Source organism: Oncorhynchus tshawytscha, linkage group LG18, assembly GCF_018296145.1.
Source record: "Oncorhynchus tshawytscha isolate Ot180627B linkage group LG18, Otsh_v2.0, whole genome shotgun sequence".
Taxonomy (NCBI): domain Eukaryota; kingdom Metazoa; phylum Chordata; class Actinopteri; order Salmoniformes; family Salmonidae; genus Oncorhynchus; species Oncorhynchus tshawytscha.
In genome coordinates this window covers 17,541,664-17,561,930 of record NC_056446.1, presented here as the reverse complement: position 1 = coordinate 17,561,930, position 20,267 = coordinate 17,541,664, and the positions used below count along the sequence as shown (strand labels likewise).

At 40.3% G+C, this 20,267-nt stretch overlaps 2 protein-coding genes across 3 annotated transcripts; both read right to left on the bottom strand.

Moving 5' to 3' along the window:
- Nucleotides 1-1,022: 1,022 nt before the first annotated feature.
- heca (hdc homolog, cell cycle regulator) lies at nucleotides 1,023-6,074 on the bottom strand. The gene is made up of 4 exons (XM_024378031.2): nucleotides 5,395-6,074; nucleotides 3,039-4,127; nucleotides 1,797-1,951; nucleotides 1,023-1,519 (listed from the first exon to the last, which is right to left on the bottom strand). The coding sequence occupies exons 1-4, from the start codon at nucleotides 5,555-5,557 to the stop codon at nucleotides 1,355-1,357; spliced, it is 1,572 nt and encodes a 523-aa protein (XP_024233799.1). The 5' UTR covers nucleotides 5,558-6,074; the 3' UTR covers nucleotides 1,023-1,354.
- Nucleotides 6,075-6,226: 152 nt separating this feature from the next.
- Nucleotides 6,227-19,778, bottom strand: abracl (ABRA C-terminal like). 2 transcript variants are annotated; one of them, XM_024378033.2, is made up of 3 exons: nucleotides 19,710-19,778; nucleotides 11,621-11,686; nucleotides 6,227-7,582 (listed from the first exon to the last, which is right to left on the bottom strand). In XM_024378033.2, exons 2-3 carry the CDS (start codon nucleotides 11,679-11,681, stop codon nucleotides 7,398-7,400), a joined length of 246 nt encoding a protein of 81 aa, XP_024233801.1. In that variant the 5' UTR covers nucleotides 11,682-11,686; nucleotides 19,710-19,778; the 3' UTR covers nucleotides 6,227-7,397. The 2 variants fall into 2 exon arrangements, with proteins under 2 accessions (XP_024233801.1, XP_024233800.1); XM_024378032.2 differs by lacking the exon at nucleotides 19,710-19,778 and adding an exon at nucleotides 12,690-12,823.
- Nucleotides 19,779-20,267: the final 489 nt, after the last annotated feature.

The window sequence follows — 20,267 nt, the reverse complement described above, 5'->3', positions numbered from 1 at the left end:
GAGGTGAGCAAGAATGTTTCAGGCCTATTAGAGTTACTCATATAATCTTACACTATAACGCTTATCTTTATACAGCATATTCTGATTGAAAATGAATGAATTAGCCTCCTTTTGTACATCTATATCTCTATAACCATCACTCAAAGAAATGCATGTTGGTGTCCTAGCATCCTGCCGGGCATATCTCTATCTTTCTGGGGCTAGGCCTAACCTTCTCTTCCATTATATAGGCTACATTTAAATATATTAATAACATACAGTGGACACCTAAGCCTATAGGCCTATGCATGTAATGCCCTGATGCATTTAGTGCTCACATCTCCAACAGCTGAATCGTGAGGTGGACAATTATTATTTTAGGAAAGCAGCCCCCAAAAAATACAAATTAATTGGCTATAATGTTTTGGCCAATATCCCTCATTTAGTCCAATGTGAATGGATATGGGCGGTCAGTACATTTCTGGTCATTTAAAATCTTCCTGGGCACGTTGTCCAGCACCCTAAAAATGTTTAAAGCATCCCACTGATGGCCTGCTTTGAAGCTAAGCAGGGTTGGTCCTGGTCAGTCCCTGGATAGGAGACCAGATGCTTCTGGAAGTGGTGTTGGAGGAGGCACTCTTTCCTCTGGTCTAAAAGAAAATATCCCAATGCCCCAGGGCAGTGATTGGGGGCAGTGCCCTGTGTAGGGTGCCATCTTTCAGATGGGATGTTAAATGAGTGTCCTGACTCTCTGTGGTCACTAAAGATCCCATGGCACTTATCGTAAGAGCAGGGGTGTTAACCCTGGTGTCCTGGCTAATTACCCAATCTGGCCTTCATACCATCATGGCCACCTAATCATCCCCAGCTTATAGTTGGCTTATTCATCCCCCTTCCTCTCTCCTATAACTATAACAGTTGTTGCTGTAAATGAGAATGTGTTCTCAGTCAACATAACTGGTGAAAAGATTCATAGTGTCATTTATATTGACTAATTTCTGCCTACTCTTTGCTGTTTGGCAATTATGATGAACAAGAGCATGCAACATTTCATTCTCTCCTTTATTATATATTTGTCATCCTTTTGTAAAAAAGCAAATTTGGCATACAGATACATTCACTTGTTGTCACAGTATATGTGTTTCATCTTTTTAAGTGCCAGACAGTTCCGACCGTTGTAGGTCTTATGAATATAACTTTTTCTGAAATCATATAGATGCTGTCTTGGACATTTTTAGTCGAGTCATATTCTTTCTATACATACAAAATAAAACAATAACTAAAGCCCAGAAAAAAGTATTTAAGGGACAAAAATAAAGTTGCCTAGATAAAAAACAGAAACAAGAGAAACAGCACTAGCATGCATGCACATTTGTCAATAAGCTTCCAAGACTTTGAAGGAGGAGAATGGCTTGACAAAGTGGTAGTCGAGGTTCCCACAGTGGGGGCACTGCTGCACGTTGCTGTACTCTGAGAAGTACTGCATCCCCACCCTGACATCTATGACTGGCTTGCCACAGTGCTTGCAGTTCAGACGGGCCTAAGGGTACAAATGGAGGAAATGCCTAAGGATCCGCAGTAGTTGACTTTGCCATGCATAATGTCAATGAGACGATTTGATAGGAAGAGATCTAGCCCCAACACAAAACGGGATTTTTTAAAAACTGACTTTGGCCCATGAAGCTACCTTATTGCAGGCAGCCTGACATATTTAAATGACACCCCTGAACCATCTGGATGCTAACTCAAATATGACTTTCAAACTCATCATGAGGAGGAAAAAAATATATATTAATAAATACTAATAGCCTACTCACCTGACAACATGGTGTGGCGGCCAGTATATCGTAGGTGTACATCGTCCCCAACTGGTGCCAGCTCCCATCCCACCTGGACTTGCACTTGATACAGACAATTTTGTGGACTCCCTCCAGACAGTCGACACATATTGCATACAGATGCATCAGCCTCCCTTTACAAGAGAGACAATAGGGTTGTTTAATAGATTCCACAAATAATCCCTAAAGCGTGAAAAATAATCATGCATTACAAAGCCTGAAGATCAAAGCAACAGCATTCAGCCACGGATTTAATTCTTATCCATGTGGTGAATAGCTACTAAGAACCTGTTTGTGGAAAACAGTATAGATTGACTTGATTGATATGCATGTCATGCTTGATCACATTCATGTGCCATAATAATTTTGTTTAGTTCTCAATGAAAGTAATGAATTATATTGTGCCAGGTTTATTATGGTGTGTTCTTATCTCAAATATATGCAAGGGATAACACCCTTGCTGACCAAAATAACAATTATGAAAATTCACAACCAAACGAGTTATTCTGAAATACACTAAAACATGCATATCTGGAAACAGCTGTGGTCCAAATAATTTGCTTGCAGCAACATACTGTAACTCCTGGGGCCTGATCAGCTGTCAACAGTAAACCTGAACATTTCACTGTCCACATTTCTTCTACCACAACAGGAACCAGCATATCGGTGTCAGGTAGCCTAGAGGTTAAAGAGGCGAGCTAGCATGTCCGACCCAGGTTCGACGAGGAACAATCTGTTGGGAAGTGAGCTGGCAACCAGAGGGTTGCTGTCGGAACCAATTCCTAGATGATATTGCCTGCCGTTGTGCCCTTGAGCAAGGCACTTAACCCCTCAACAACAACAGCTCTTGGGGGTCCAGTGTGGCAGCACCTCTACAAAATCTGTATGCATGTGTTTTTCTGCAGGGTTGGGTTCAAAGTCAAACGTCACATGGAACGTGTGCAATTCACCCAATAAAGTGATCTTTCTCTTAAACTCGGGTTCAAGACGATCATTTTCAAATTTTTAATTACAGGTCATCAGATTGTTTGTGGGAAAATATGTCCATAGAATATTTAAAAAATAATTATGTAATTTCCAGTTTGCAATATTTGAGTTTGTACCCAATCACAACATACATACATGCATGCATGCGCAATGGTTGCGGCAGTCTGCTGGTTTTGATAGCCTAAGTGTTTCAAATTCTGTTTCTCAGAGATGGACATTGTTCCAAAGACCTACCTTGCAGATGGCACGGCACATCATACTCAATCTCATCGTGTCTGGAGGGGCTCAGGAACAGGGTTCCGTCCACCAGGGGGAACTGCTCAAAGACAGGCAGGGTGCGGTGGCACAGGGCACAGTTGACCATGTTCCTGTGGCTGGCGCTCAGAGCCGACAGGATGTACCTCCTCAGGTCCTCTCCCTGGCCCGCCTGGGCGTCATCTTCCATACGGACATGGTAGGTGTTCAGCTTGTGTCTGGGTATGTGGGTCAGCAGCTCTGTGAGGTCCAGCCTCCGCAAGAACTGCACTGGGTTGTCCCCTGGGGTGAGTCTGGGCAGGGGCAGGATGGTGTGATCGAGGTGGCATCCGCGACCCAGCATGCCGCTTGCCAGCATGTGCTTCCGGTGACTCTCCATGTGCACCGCATTCTTCAGGAACTCCCCCAGGTGCCGGGAGCTGCGGGGCCCTGTGAATGCAGGCGGGGAGAAGAAGGAGAAGCCTGACGGAGGGGACTGACCCGGGGAGTCACAGGGTGAGCGGGGCCCCAGGCTGCTTCCACAGAATAGGCCTCCGTGACCCCTCTCCTGAGAGTTCTGCCGATCCACTGACTGTCGGCGAGGCAGCTCCTGACTGGATGCTCTGTGAGCCAGCTTACTGCCCCCAGGCAGCTTGCCCCTTTTAGGATCATCAGGGGGATCCAACCCACCTCCACATGCACCCCCTCCAGCTAAGCTGCTCAACTTCCCTAGACTCTTCTCCAGAGGCACCTTCTTCTTCACCTCTGTCATGCGCTTCACCTGGTACCAGTCCGTGTCTTTCTTAAGGTGGCCCTGGCCACAGCGGCAGGAGCAGAAGCGGAAGGCCAGGTCGTATCCCTTCTTAGTCCACATGTTCTGCCGGCACTGCTTCTCGTTCCAGCTGCGGGCCCTTCCAATGCAGTTGAACTGGACCAGGATGCTACTCTCCCACTCGTAGAAGCACTGCAAGTGCATCCAGTTGCCATAAGGGCAGCTATCACTGTTACACACCACACGTTGATAGTCATCCTTGTCAAGGTCAATGTCTCTGGCCAGACTGCACACAAGAGGGGTAGCACAGGGGGCCTCTGCAGCACACAAAACAGAGTTACTATATCACTCATAAACATATTATAACATCTCCATACGAAATATGACTTGAAAATAAAAAACAAACATGCTTTGAGGCTCAACATTCACTTTGGACATATTACAGAGCAACAAAACAATATTAAACAGAATAGATTTGTGTTCATGCTATCAGGACTAGCTCCTTGGACTGCAATGTTGACAAAATTCTATGCTGTTACTGAACGATTCAGGACTCAAACATCAATGCACAGCCTGTCTGGAATTTAACTTTAAAACGGTAATGGACTGTGTGAACATTCAATAATAAGAAGAAGGCTAATGGGATCTGTGTTATCTTGCAACATAAGAGCCATCATTATTGAGTATGGATCACTGAGAAGTGGTGCCTGAATACCCGTCAGACAGGGAAACCCTCAGTGTCTGTCTCTCTCTCTCTGTCTGTGTGTGTGTGTGTGTGTCTGTATGGTAGATCAATTTCCTCCTTTCATTTCCTGTACTTCATTGTCATCTCTCAGCCCTCATAGTTTCTAGACAGTGTATCAGAAACAATCCCATGCATGCACTGTAATGTGCCTAACTATACATGCATCAAAACTCAGTTCAGTTAAAAATAAAAATAAATAAGAAGAACAGGACTAGTCTATGCCTCTGCAACATGATTATGAGTCACCAACTTCAGGCTGCCAGGGTGATTCAAACATAAACCTGAGGCTCTGTACAATGAATTCCATCATTGTTCAGCTATTTGCCTACCCCAGCACATTTTATTAATTGGTAATATTTTGTTTATAAAGAGCCGACCGGAATATGTTTCATTCAGATAGTAAGTTAGGCCTGGTATAACTTTGATGCCAACTATAATGTATATGCAGCCTATATGCACAGCCTACTTATATCGTTTCTGTGTTACTTTATCTGACTCAGGACACAGACGTTGCAATACAGACAATGTATCAAATTAAGTTGTACTTGAGCAGGCAAGCGGCGAGGTGCCAGCACTACCCATGAACAAGGCCACAACTGACACTGTACATGTGTGCGTCGTGATATGACAGTGCATAGAGCTCCATGTCGACGCATCATTAAATGATCAATGCATAATGCTCGTTGGCAATTACACTATAACGCGTGAGTTATGAAGCCTACAGTCGATAACAAAAATGTGAAGCACCGTACAGCGTACGTTGGCTCATAGGCAATAATAAAATAAAATCCATTGCAATAACTTCGGTCACGCATGTTTTGACACAATTTCACTCTTACCACTTCTATGCTCGTTGAACGGTGCAGCTGTAGCCCCTAATAATGTTGCTGTTACCCCTGGTGCTCCTCCTGTTGCGGCAGCACTGGCTCCATTTTCTTGTTCATCTCCACTACTATTAGTCCTTTTATTTCTCTTCCCCTTGTTGCTTTTCTGGTTGGGCATTTTACTGATCCAGATATGAATACTTTCAACCCATCAACGGCTGGCTGACATTTCTGCGGATTCCATTTGAATCCTACTTGAGAGATGCAATGATTCTCTTCTTGATTGCAGGTGGTACTGTTTACAGCTATATTATCTCCATCCAGGTTTATGCAGTTGTGACAGCAAAGGTAACCTACGAAGAAGGCGTGTCCGTTTCTTGTTTTGATTCCTGCTCTGAATGTAGATCCGTCAGGCGCTGTTCTGTTTTCCTCCTGCCGCCATGACGAAACACGGCTCCGCCCCCCGAACCTTGCTGTAAATTATTATTCGAATTAACAAGGGAGTCCCACGTAAAGGGTCCTGGTAGGAAAGGAAAACTCAAGTAATTCCTCAGGTTCAAGTCAATGCTTTCTTTGGGTTATCTGTGGCAACAATTGAAGTCATACTCTATCGCATTGTCAGCTATCTAATGATTACTTCTAAAAGTGCAGACTTAATAGACTGGTGGTAGTATAGCCTACTGTCCTTTTCACAATACATATATTCACATTTTCTTCAAGAATGCAATGTTATATAGCACAGCATAAGGTTACAAAAATATATATACACACACATGACCCTTCTGTATGCAATACATCTGTAGTATGTATCTACAGATGTATTTATTTTTTAAATCAGGCTGCAAAGTGAAGGTTTGTTCTTTATTAACTGAGTATTTCATCCTCAGAACACTTTCTTTGGAATACATTATTGTCAATATGTCAATCATTTGGAAATTATTGGACTTTGGAAAGGAACTGCACTTTGATGATCATACATGTATTGTGCTCAATTTGTCATTTGTTTATTTTTCTTGTTAAACCAATTTTTTTTTTTTTGAAGAGTTACTATTGCTTCCCATGTCAAGTTTCAAATGTATTTCCTACCAGGACACAATACTAAGCATCGTGTATCTTCTTTGAACATTAACACCATGCATTATAAGCCTATATTCACAGTTCATGGTAACCCACACAATTTGATGACAGTCTTATTCGTGATATGGGGCACATTAAGTAAGCCACAACATACATGTTGCAGGTATAGAAATGTGATCAACAACTCCCTAGCCTGTAAAATAGAGAACATCTTATACATCATTTCTATCCATCTACAACATTTGAGTACTTTATCAATATGTCTCTTATTAAGACTATTCTATGCTTGCATAATATACAACACTGTATCTGGAATGAGGCAAACTTGTATTCTAAGTAAACGAGTCTAATTTCAAAGGTCAGTTTAACATTTGGTCCTGAGGAACATTACAAAACCTAATTTTTATTTGGCACAAATCACCCTGTCATTAAATACTAAGAATCACACAGGAAATCCATTGGCTTAATCCCCCTTGGTTATAGCGAAGGCAAAGGTTTGTGAGTGGTCGATAGAGAAAAGACAGTCATGCGAACATATAAAAGCTTGAATAATACATACTCAAATGCTTAACATTAGCATGAATAAAATAAAAATCAATATGTGCAAAAGCCTCTCTTGAAACACTGCCATCTTAGTTTTTCTAAGGAAGTCCACAAGAGGTACCAAAATGACCATGTAAACAATAAATGAAGTTGCCATTTGGTGATTCCTGTAAGGTAATTTGTTTCCTAAAACATCTAGGTGTATTTCGTCCCCTAGAATATACTCGTTATGAACAATATTCTCCTAATGTGGTATACAAAGTGTTACATTCTCAGCCTGTACATTTGTAGTCCTAAAAATGTATCAAAATGTTGATTTGTGATCCCTGGTTGGTAGATGTAATAGTAACGCCTCAAAGAAACTTGACTTTGCATCTGAATAACGATAGCCATCAGTTTCATTCTTGTAGGAGTGTGATGTCAACATTGTCATGGACACCTTGCAGGAGCAGCTCCCCTTCAAATGCGATGATCTTCTTCCTCTTGGCAGCCCTCAGAGTCCCAACCAAAGCCTCAAAGATATTTGCGCATCTATCGTCATTGAACAGGACACCAAATTTTACACAAGTTTGTCCATCTGCATCTGTAAAACAAGGCAAGGTAGTATTGAAAAAAGAGAATCCTGTATTCCTTCAATAAGGAAAAAAAAGAAAACGAAACGTTCCTGAAACACCTGAAAATGTCTATCACACAAACAATACTCGTCAAATGTTTGGACACACCTACTCATTCAAGGGTTTCTTCATATTCTACAATGTAGAATAATATTGGCGAAAACATCAAAACTATGAAATAACATATGGGATCATGTAGTAACCCCCCAAAAAAAAAAAAAAAAGTGTTAAAATCTAAATATTTTATATTTGAGTTTCTTCAAATTCACTCTCAACCAGGTTCATGAGGTAGTCACCTGGATTACATTTCAAGTAACAGGTGTGCCTTGTTAAAAGTTCATTTGTGGAATGTATATCCTTCTTAATGCGTTTCAGCCAATCAGTTGTGTTGTGATAAGGTAGGGTTGGTATACAGAAGATAGCCCTATTTGGTTAAATCCTAAATCCATATTATGGCAAGAGCAGCTCAAATAAGCAAAGAGAAACGACAGTCCATCATTATTTGAAGACATGAAGGTCAGTCAATCTGGAAAGAGTTACCTCTGCTGCAGAGGATGGGTTAATTTAGAATGAACTGCACCTCAGAAATTGCAGCCCAAATAAACGCTTCAGCGTTCAAGTAACCGACATATCAACATCAACTGTTCAGAGGAGACAGTGTCAAATCAGACCTTCATGGTCAAATTGCTGCAAAGAAACCACAAAAAGGACACCAATAAGAAGAAGAAACACGAGCAATGGACATTAGACCGGTGGAAATCTGTCTTTTAGTCTGATGAGTCCAAATCGGAGATTTTTGGTGTCTTTGTGAGACGCATAGTAGGTGATCGGATGCCCTCCGCATGTGTGGTTCCCACCGTGAAACATGGAGGAAGTGTGATCGTGTGGGGGTGCTTTGCTGGTGACACTTGTCTGATTTATTTAAAATGAATCTCATCAATTGAGATTAGTTGTGATGAGTTGGACCGCAGCGTGAAAGAAAAGCAGCCAACAAGTGCTCAGCATGTGGGAACTCCTTCAAGGCTGTTGGAAAAGCATTCCAAGTGAATCTGGTTGAGAGAATGCCAAGTGTGCAGAGCTGTCAAGGCAGAGGGTGGCTACTTTGAAGAACCTAAAATATATTTTGATTTAACACTTTTTTGGTTAGTACATGATTCCATGTTATTTCATAGTTTTGATGTCATCGCAATTATTCTACAATGTAGATAAGTCAAAATAAAGAAAAACCCTTGAATGAGTAGGTGTGTCCAAACTTTTGACTGGTACCACGTTTAGTGTTTCCTCTAGCACTGCACAGAATTGGCAGGGGATGACACTGAAACTATCCATTCCCAAATAGGCTGCGGCAGCTGAGGAGCAAATAAGGGGGATGCATGGCTCTGTAAACAAGAAATTAAAGCCAGGGGATTTTTAACAGCAGGAGAGAGCATGGAGGTAGTGGAGCTAATATGGGGTGGTTATTTGGAAAATTCTGAGATGAGTTCACAAACTGGATGCTCCACTGCCGGAGGATAAAGTTGGTGTCCAAATGAAGACAAAACAGGCTTACTTTCAGTGCACCAATTAATTATGGATCACATTAATTGCATGATGGTGTTGGGGATCCACATGGTATGCAGACTTTGGTTCCACCCCAGTGCTAATGAACTCAACTATCCACCAAGCCCTTGCACCAGGGGAGCATTCAGCAGGACAACATTTTGGATAGAAATGTTATATAGAACAAACATGCCTCTACGCAATGTTTGTTTGTTGGAACTAGTGCTGAGCAATTAATGCTGAGGTCGGTTCAGTTATGCTTATTTGAAAACAAAATCATGGATTTCGATTTGATACATTTTATTAAACAACTGCATTATGAAATACTGACATTAAAATTAGTAGAGCTTTTTAATGGAAATGCCAAAGCCAAAAACATGCAATTAGGGTTCAATGAGATCCATTGAAAATATTCCATCGTCTCAGTCAGGTCCACATAGTAATTAACTATTTTAAGATATTTATGTTAGTTTTACTTGATGGCTTTATAATTTTACTTAAAGTTGTCATCTCAAGCAGCCAGACATTTCTGTTCTTCCCATACTGTAGGCTACTGTAGCTAGGCAAGCCTGCCTAAGTATGCTGCTCTCTGAAGATATCATTTGACTAGTTCTTCAAAGTAGATCAGGCATACTTTCAATAACTCTATCCCTATCATTCTTTATGTTGTCTCTCTCTCATACGGTGGCATATGGGGTCTGTGTGCATCTAAACAAACAGGCATAAAATTAGTAGTGTAAAGTACTTAAGTAAAAATACTACAAGTCATTTTTGGGGCATCTATACTTTACGATTTATATTTGACAACTTACACTTTTCCACGTTCCTAAAAAAAAATGTATTTTTTACTCCTGACACCCAAAAGTACTCGTTACATTTTGACAGGAAAATTGTCCAATTCACACACTTATCAAAAGAACATCCCTGATCCTCCCTACTGCCTCTGATCTGGTGGACTCACTAAACATACATGCTTCATTTGTAAATTATGTCTGGAGTTTTGGCTATACAAATTTGAAATTATTTATACTTTTGATACTTAAGTATATTTAAACCAAATACTTTGACACTAGTATTTTACTGCGTGACTTTCACTGGAGTCATTTTCTATTAAAGTATCTTTACTTTTACTCAAGTATGACAATTGGGTAGTTTAACAACTGCATCTGTGTCTGAGCCGGTAAAGAACATATACTGAACAAAAATATAAAACGCAACATGTAAGGTGTTGGTCCCATGTTTCATGAGCTGAAATAAAATATCAGAAATTCTCCATATGCACAAGCTTATTTTTCTCAAATTTTGTGCAGAAAATTAGTTTACTACTCTTTTAATGAGCATTTCTTCTTTGCCAAGGTAATCCAACCACCTGACAGGTGTGGTATATCAAGAAGCTGTTTAAACAGCATAAACATTACACAGGTGCACCTTGTGCTGGGGACAAGAAAAGGCCACTAAAATGTGCAGTTGTGTCACACAATGACACAGATGTCTGAAGTGGAGGGAGCATGCAATTGGCATGCTTACTGCAGAAATAACCACCAGACGTGTGTGTGTGTGGGGGGGGGACAAAAAAACAAATTTGGAATGGCTTGGCCTTGCTCCCCAGTGGCTGGACCTACTGGCTCCCAGAGCCAACCCTGGCTCCACCCCTGCCCAGACATCTGAAATCCATAGATTAGGGCCTAATGAATTTATTTCCATTGACTGATTTCCATATATGAACTATAACTCAGTAAAATCTTTTAAATTGTTGCATTTATATTTTTGTTCAGTATAGGTTGAAATGTTGCTTAATAAAAACTATGACTCCCTTTGGACCAGCATCCCATATACTGTTCTTGACTTAGTTTCTCTAGAGAGAAATCAAATCATGAGAAATTAAATGGAATTCAAGTAATTGAACCGAAGTTGGAAATATGTTGTTTAATAACCGAAAACCCCCTGAAAATATGGTTAATGGCTCAGCACTAGTTAGAATTTAGCTGGGAGGTGAAAAAAAAAAAAAAAAAAAAAAAAAAAAAAGTCTACACACCCTATTTGGAGAGAATTGTAGAAGTTTCAGATTACAGCACAACCTCTATTACAGGAATCACACCACCTATCCCTGCTGATTTGATTATTATAAAACAGATGGTCTTGCAAAGTACATTGATTAAGCACTTCATCCGGTTGGTTTCATCCTTGGGATTGACATTGAGGTCTGAAAGGACGCCTGAAGATTATGATCACTTGCCTGAATTAAGTATCTATTTTCATCTTCACATACGGAACTAGAAGGACCAGACTACTGGAATTATTAGGATTTTGGTTATCAGTAAGAAAAAAAATAATTAAAAGTCACCTGCCTAATGGAGCAACCTCAACTTGTGACAACTCGGGTCACTTGCCCCGGTCAATAGGGCAACCCCCATTGCATTGGTTATTTGTTATAAGCAAAGTGCACTGTAACACAAGATTATACTTACTTTTACTGCCAAGCCGTTGGATCTCTCCAACAAGCAGAGATACTTCATGTTGGACGTTCATTGCAACTAGAAGTGTAACAAAATGTAAGTGTCACATGCCAATATTATATGGGCATTCCCAGAAACCAAAAGCAGCAAGGGAGAGGGGGTGTCATAATGTAGACATGTGTCATAACATCCCTTGTAATGTATTATAGGGTAAATGGGCTCCTGATTAAGACAGGATACACCATCACAGTATTATAAAGATGGTCCGTTTCGCAAAAATGTAGCCTACGCAGCAGCAGAAACAAGTCAGTTTCACATTGTAACAAGCTGCAACAAAATTGCCTTCCATATGAAAAGTGGGGCGGCAGGTAGCATAGTGGTTAGAGCATTGGGCCAAGTAAATGAAAGGTTGCTAGATCTAATCCCCAAGCTGAAAAGGTACAAATCTTTCGTTCTGCCCCTGAACAAGGCAGTTAACCCACTGTTCCTAGGCAGTCATTGTAAATAAGAATTTGTTCTTAACTGACTTGCCTAGTTAAATAAAAAGGTAAAGAAAAAAAAAAAAAGACTATCAATGCGGAAGTAGGCTAGCTGGGCTCAGTAGGGTTTAACCTATTTACCACAGCCGCAAAGTCAAAATGGGCTGTATCGTGACAAAAAAAAAACACCCTTTGTCTACATATAAAGTTTAAGCAAAAATTAGCCGTGTGGTTTGGGTTAAAGTCACATTTTAAGAAGAGAAATTGTAGAAATAGGCGAGATATGACTTTGTTGCTGTGATAACTAGTGACGACCGATCACTACCTAAGGGAATTTAGAATCAATCACGTTGAAAGACGGTGAATCCGTTTCGAGACCCATTACTTGACCCCTGTCCAGCATGACTATTTCGATCCTTTAAAAAAATAAAATAAAATAATTTGATTATAGACTACATAAACACGGCTATGGCAGACAATGGAAGGAAATGCGAGAGGCTGCCGGCTAAAGTGATGATAGAGTTTAAATGTAGGCTAATAACCCAACAGACTATGCGCATGTTCTATTTGACATTTAATTGTTGTTATGTTGCGGTATTTACCTGAGTAAGAGCGATATCCCGATATAACACGATGCCTGAGTAGAATTCAACAGGAAGCGAAAGAGGGACGAAGCAAATTAAAACTGTACCATAAAAGGCAGTATTGCCGACGTCAAGACCACTCCTTCTTTGGCTACAGGGAGGGGGAGCTTAAAACTCCTTTTAGCTAGTTTATACAGAGCGCAGTTTGGAAGGCATAGGCTTACGTGAAAAATCTTGTTTTAATACGTACATAAGGCAAATGTTCCGGAACCAATTTACACCTAGAGGAAAAAATGTTCTGGAACATGCTTACTCCTGACATTGTCTGGAAAAAAAGCTTGGTTGATGCATTCCAAAATATTGTATAGCAAACAAATTTAAGGAAGTGCTCTTTAAGATTTACATGGATATATCTTATGTACATTCTGTGTTGTCCAAATTTGTGACTAATGATGACATCTGCGAAAAAGTGAACGTTTGACCCACTTGTTCTATGAATGGTTTTGTTAGCAATGCAATAGTAACATATATCTATGATAGATTTTTGGGAAAAACCTTGCAGAATACTTGTTTACCTTTTTGAACACCACCCATGTTGTTGACAAATGATATGTTACTATTGCAATGATAACAAGACCATCTAAATTATTGTGATTTATTTTTTATTCTTGTTGCTTTAAACAAGACAAATTCCAGAATTCTACACCAAAATAGCAAATATTTTTGATTGAATCATCTAAGATATTATTTTTGTTATTCACTGGGGATAATATCTCCCTGAATCATTGACATTTTTCTGAGTGAATACAAATTGCACTAGAATTGTATTTTTTTGTATATAAAACTCAGCAATAAAATAAAAAACAGCCCTTTCAGGACCCTTTCTAAGATAATTTGTAAAAATCCAAATAACTTCAGATCTTTATTGTAAAGAGTATAAAACACTGTTTCCCATGTTTGTTCAATGAACCAAACAATGAATGAACATTCACCTGTGGAACGGTCGTTAAGACACTGGCAGCTTACAGACGGTAGGCAATTAAGGTCATAGTTATGAAAACTTTGGACACTAAAGAGGCCTTTCTATGGACTCTGAAAAACACCAAAAGAAAGATGCCCAGGGTCCCTGCTCATCTGTGTGAACGTGCCTTAGGAATGCTGCAAGGAGGCATGGGGACAGCAGATGTGGCCAGGGCAATAAATTGCAATGTCCGTACTGTGAGATGCCTAAGACAGCGCTACAGGGAGACTGGACGGACAGCTGATCGTCCTCACAGTGGCAGACCACGTGTAACAACACTTGCACAGGATCGGTACATCACACCTGCGGGACAGGATGGTAACAACAACTGCCCGAGTTACAACAGGAACTCACAATCTCCCCATCAGTGCTCAGACTGTCCACAATAGGCTGAGAGAGGCTGGACTGAGGGCTTGTAGACCTGTTGTAAGGTAGGTCCTCACCAGACATCACCGGCAACAACATCACCTATGGGCACAAACCCACCGTCACTGGACCAGACAGGACTGGCAAAAAGTGTTCTGCCATGGCCATCGAAGAGCCCAGATCTCAATCCCATTGAGCACGTCTGGAACCTATTGGATCGGAGGGTGAGGGCTAGGGCCATTAAATGTCCGGGAACTTGCAGGTGCCTTGGTGGAAGAGTTGGGTAACATCTCACAGCAAGAACTGACAAATCTGGTGCAGTCCATGAGGAGGAGATGCACTGCAGTACTTAATGCAGCTGGTGGCCACACCAGATACTGACTGTTACCTTTGACCCCTCCTTTGTTCAGGGACACATTCAATTTCTGTGGAACTTGTTCAGTTTATGTCTCAGTTGTTGAATCTTATGTTTATACAAATATTTTCACATGTTAAGTTTGCTGAAAATAAACACAATTGACAGTGAGAGGACTTTCTTTTTCTGTGTGTACACTACCAGTCAAAAGTTTGAAAAAAAAAGCATTTAAATGACCAAAGAAAATGCCAAATATTTGTCCATTAAAATAACATAAAAATGATCAGAAATACAGTGTAGACATTGTTAATGTTGTAAATGACTATTGTAGCTGAAAACAGAAGACTAATGGAATATCTACATAGGCCCATTGTCAGCAACCATCACTCCTGTGTTCCAATGGAATGTTGCGTTAGCTAATCCAAGTTTATAATTTTAAGTCACTAATTGATCATTAGAAAACCCTTTTGCAATTATGTTAGCACAGCTGAAAACTTGAGCCAATTAAAAAAAGAAAAAGCTATAAAACTAGCCTTCTTTAGACTAGTTGGGCATCAGCATTTGTGGGTTCAATTACAGGCTCAAAATGGCCAGAAACAAAGAACTTTATTCTCAAACAGTCTATTCTTATTCTGAGAAATGAAGGCTATTCCATGCAAGAAAATGCCAAACTTAAGATCTCGTACAACGCCCTTCACAGAACAGCGCAACCTGGTTCTAACCAGAATAGAAAGAGGACTGGGAGGCCCAAGTGCACAACTGAGTAAGAGGACCAGTACATTAGAGTGTCTAGTTTGAGAAACAGACATCCACAACTGGCAATTAAATAGTACCCGCAAAACACCAGTCTCAACGTCAAAAGTGAAGAGGCAACTCCGGGATGCTGGCCTTCTTCAGTTGTGCACCAGGGCCTCCCACTCCTTTCTATTCTGGTTAGCGCCAGTTTGCGCTGTTCTGTAAGGGAGTAATACACAGCATTGTATGAGATCTTCAATATTTTGGCATTTTCTCACATGGAATAGCCTCCCTTTTCTCAGAACAAGAATAGACTAATGAGTTTCAGATGAAGGTTCTTTATTTCTGGACATTTTGAGCCTGTAAATCGAAACCACAAATGCTGATGCTCCAGATTCAAGCAGCACAACGGTTCTCAGCTGTGCTAACAATTGCAAAAGGGTTTTCTAATCAATTAGCCTTTTAAAATTATAAACTTGGATTAGCTAACACAACGTGCCATTGGAACACAGGAGTGAAGGTTGCTGACAAACGGCCTCTGTACGCCTATGTAGCTATTCCATAAAAATAAAAGCCTTTCCAGCTACAATAGTAATTTACACCATTTAACAATGTCTACACTGTATTTCTGATCAATTTTGTTATTTTAAAATGGACAAAAGCTTTCCTTTCAAAAACAAGGACATTTCTAAGTGACCCCAAACTTTTGAACGGTGGTGTATGCATTGTCTGTATCTGTGTTTTGTTAGACATGTTTGATGTAGGGATGTAAAATTGATAATTTCGAATTATGAAAAAAATAAGAGGTTGAGCGTCGCTGTTGGACACGATTAGCATATCTACATTTTGCCTTTTCCACTGCACTAATATGCATGGTGGCTCTATTGTCTATGTTGATGCATGTGCTTGGTTTAACCATTAACTACTGCAAACAAAGCCATTCATTAAAAAAACATATAGAAAAAAAAAGCTTTTAAAAAGGCTACTGGCATCTGAGTGTGTTTGAACTAAGGTTGTGTTTCAACCCATATCTTTTTATTTATTGGCAAACTCATTTTTGGGGGTCACATTGCTACCTCAAAGATAACTACAGAACAGGGTACTGGTTTTGAGTCTTCCTTCCAATCATGTCGAAGGGTTTTTAAAATATTCGATACTCTACAGGACAACCCCGAGGGCTCTGCCCAAACTGGCTCTTAAGAACTGGTGGTCATGCAGATTGACCAAAATGTTAAACTGGTCAGGTAGGTTAGGCTTATGAAATATTCTCTGACCAGTGTCCCCGGTTTCTCTTTTGGTCACTGTAGCCTACCTGACAATCACACACCTATCCCAGCTGGCAAAATTAGCAGCAGGACTCAAAATACCCACTTCCTGTTCTTGGTTAGTCTCTTGAACCAGAATCTGGCCTTGCAGGAGATGTGGATAAGGTGAATCACCTTTAAGCCCAGGAAGCATCCATTCAACTTGCCATTGGCCAGCTTAAAACGTAATGTTAAAATACGTTCGTTACTCACCAAATATGGAGTTTTGAATAGCAACTATCGCCATTTACTGCCGTCAGGGCCTGTATGTACTTCCAAAAAGTCTAAATAAAAAGGTTATTTTTATATCTCATTGGCATCTCCAATGTATTGAGCTGTTGTAGACTTCCAGCAATGACGGCAGTAAATGACAATAGTACACCCCTTCCAGTCTCGAAGTCCCTGCTGCTGAAAAGCATCCCCAATTACATGATGCTGCCACCACCATGCTTCACAGTAGGGATGGTGTTAGACGGGTGATGAGCTGTGCCTGGTTCTCCAGACATAGCGTTTTGCATTCAGGTCAAAGATATACATTTGTCTCATTAGACCACTGAATCTTTTGCCTTATGCTTGAAGTCTTTCATGTGCCTTTTTACAAACTCCAGGCATGTGGTCATGTGCCTTTTTCTCAGGAGTGGCTTGCATTTGGCCATCCTCCCATAAAGGCCAGATTGGTAAAGTGCTGTAGAGACCATTGTCCTTCCCGGTAGGTTCTCCCATCTTAGCCAAGGAACCCTATCGTCCTGTCAGAGTGGTCATTGGGTTCTTGGTCTCCTCCCTGACCAAAGGTCTTCTTGCCCAGTTAGGTCAGCTCGAGGCTGAGTCTGGGTAGTTCCATATTTCTTACATTTCTCAAAAGATGGAGACCACTGTGCTCTTGGAAACATTCAACACTCTATAAATTGTTTTATACCCTTCCCCAGATATACCTTAATACAATTATATCTCGGAGATCTACGGACAATTCCTTGGACTTCATTGTTTCTGCTTTGACATGCACTGTTGGACCTAGGTGGTTCTTCAAGAATTTATTGGCAGATTATATCCAAAGAGGTGTATTGCCACCATTTTGTGGGATGAAAACATAGTTTAACAAAAAAAAAAAAAATAGGGTAATGAAATAAACCTCATAAGCTGGGTTCTAATACTCATACTAACCTCACTAATCATACTATGTCTGGTGTAAATTGAGTATGTAGTATGCTTAGTGGTCAGAGTGTGGATATAGTTAGTATGACAAAGTTCCCGGATGTTGTACTACAGTCGCCAAAATACGAAGTATACAAGCAATGGACACCATTTCCGCGCTTTTGTATTTCGCCACACTCGCATTAACATCTGCTATCCATGTGCATGTGACAAATAAAATTTGATTTGAATTCTTCAGAAATAGGCGTGGCTTCACAACATTTTCAGATTTGAAGAAAATGGCGGAAAATATGCAACATAAATCTGATGAGAGCGGATTCAAATGTATTGCTTTAACTAATTATGACAAATGTTAAGAAAATGTTGAGCAATGTAATAAAGTAATGACTTTTCAAATAAGTTATTGTGTTGGCAGACAATTTGTTAGCTACGCTATCCTTACAAACCGCATAGCATTACAGCAGTATGTACCAGGTATGTTAGCTACCTACTAACATTAGTTGGCTACTAATACATCGAACTTACCAGTATATTTACTTCATGCAATCTACCCAACATTTATTGACTTGATTATTCACGTAATTCATAGCTTTGCTAAGTGGTATAGTGGTTCAGGTGTGTTTGTAAATTCACTCTGGCCATCTAGTCCGATTTCAGAGCTCTGACGGTTGCCAGAGCTCAGAATAACTGATGAATTTACGAATGCTCACTCATTGAATGTTGCAATTGTCAGTAAACTTCAGCAAAAAAAGCCTAATTAAATTGTTGCCAGCAGCATAGTTAGGCACCAACGCTCTGGATAACATGAAAACAGCTCTGCTAGGGTGAGTAAAATAGTCACGAGTGAGGTTCTCATTTGTGTCTGGAAGTAGCTAGCAAGTTAGCTTGGGTGCTTGAATTTACCTTTATTTAAAATGGCCAAGTCAGTTAAGAACAAATTCTTATTTACAGTGCCGTTGCGAGTCAAACGTTCTGACTCTCTCGGATCAACTCCTCAGCTAAAGCACTTCGAATTTATGAACGGACAATCTGACAACACCCTGAATTTACGAACGCTCTGAGTGCACTCTGGCACCCCATATTCAATTTACAAACATGTCTAGCTAGTAATTTGTTATGCTAACAAGAGATTGCATAACAACAGCATCAACTTCCAGTACACAGGCAAAGCGCTAGTACACGCAACTGAAAAGACACCATTCAACAACAGTATACTAAAATAAACTAATAGTATACCATATGGGTATTCAAACAGAGCGCTATTATTCTCACAAAACAAAAATGTACTCAGCTCCCACACAGGCTCTAGGGCCTGAGAGGGGGAGCATCTTCAGACAGTATTCCCTGCAATGTTTCAGCTGCGAAATCCGATTATATAATGGCAGTCTGCAAACAAAAATTAAAGGTACATGCCACTACCTGTGCTGGACTGTGTGTCAATCACAGTTTAAAACATTATCTCCACATTTCTAAATCCTTCTACCTAACGCTCTACATTGAGAAAATAAGAGTCCTACTAACAGACCCACCCCCAAATCCCTTCCAACCCCCCTACACTTAAATCTTTCCCTCTCTTCAACAATATAACATGAGCCACCGTTTCATCGACCATACACATGTTTATCAACCAGATGTAATGACGAGTTCAATGTAGGTGCAATCAAGCTAACACCACCTCCTTAATCTGACCTTTGAATCTTGGTCCACCAACCTTTTCTTTTGAGGGCATATAAATGCCAGACCTTGGGCTCAGAGTCCCATCTCTTCTACCACACAGCATTCAAAATGACTCCGATGTTACATTTGGCCTCACCTCTACCCAGTGGAAAATGATCACGGCATTTTAAAGCCCATTTAAAAGTTGTAGAACCAATGGCCATTCCCTTCCACACCCAAATGGGCTGGGACCCAACATAATCTCACTACTACAATACCATAATAACCATAATAACATTAATGCCTCCAATAGTAAGTCACTCCTATTAGATTTGCCAGGACTTCTGACTGTGAAGTCCTGGAGATCCAATAACCTTTTAATCGCTTTCTCAAGGATTTCCAGTTTCTTTGATTTTTGGTTAGTTTGTCCTGTACAATGAATTACTTACGCAATTAAGGAAGCAAACTCAACCTTCTTTACGATTAGTGTTCCAAGACCTCTCAACCCACTGACATTGTGAGACAGGTGGGTTTCTTTCTAAATCATGTCCTAACAATTGAATTGGCCACAGGTGGACTCTAATCAAGTTGTATCGACCTTGACTAACCTGTTCCCCCACACATTGACTCTGCACCTGTACCTCCTGTATATAGCCTCGGATCTGTTATTTTATTGTTGCTCTTTAATTGTTTGTTATTTTTATTTGATTTTTTAAAATGTTTTAAAATTTCAGTTTATCTTAATACTTATTTTTCTTAAAACTGCATTGTTGGTTAAGGGCTTGTAAGTAAGTAATTTACTGTAAGTTCTACTACACCTGTTAAATTCGGTGCATGTTACAAATAACATTTGATTCGATCAACGTCTCAAGGATGATCAAAGGAAATTGGATGTACCTGAGCTCAATTTGGAGTGTCTGTACTTTGAATACATTTTGAATTCAGGCTGTAACACAACAAAATGTGGAATAAATCAAGGGGTATGAATACTTTCTGTGAAGTCCCTG

Bases quoted from the DNA above. Each gene is read 5' to 3' on its own strand.
- heca (XM_024378031.2), bottom strand. From the start codon at position 5,557: ATGCCCAACCAGAAAAGCAACAAGGGGAAGAGAAATAAAAGGACTAAT. The intron at 4,128-5,394 runs GTAAGAGTGAAA...TGTGTGCTGCAG, and splicing joins GTTCAACGAGCATAGAAGTG to AGGCCCCCTGTGCTACCCCT. The intron at 1,952-3,038 runs GTAGGTCTTTGG...TCTCTTGTAAAG, and splicing joins TGTGCCGTGCCATCTGCAAG to GGAGGCTGATGCATCTGTAT.
- abracl (XM_024378033.2), bottom strand. From the start codon at position 11,681: ATGAACGTCCAACATGAAGTATCTCTGCTTGTTGGAGAGATCCAACGG. The intron at 7,583-11,620 runs GTAAGTATAATC...CTTGTTTTACAG, and splicing joins CCAACGGCTTGGCAGTAAAA to ATGCAGATGGACAAACTTGT.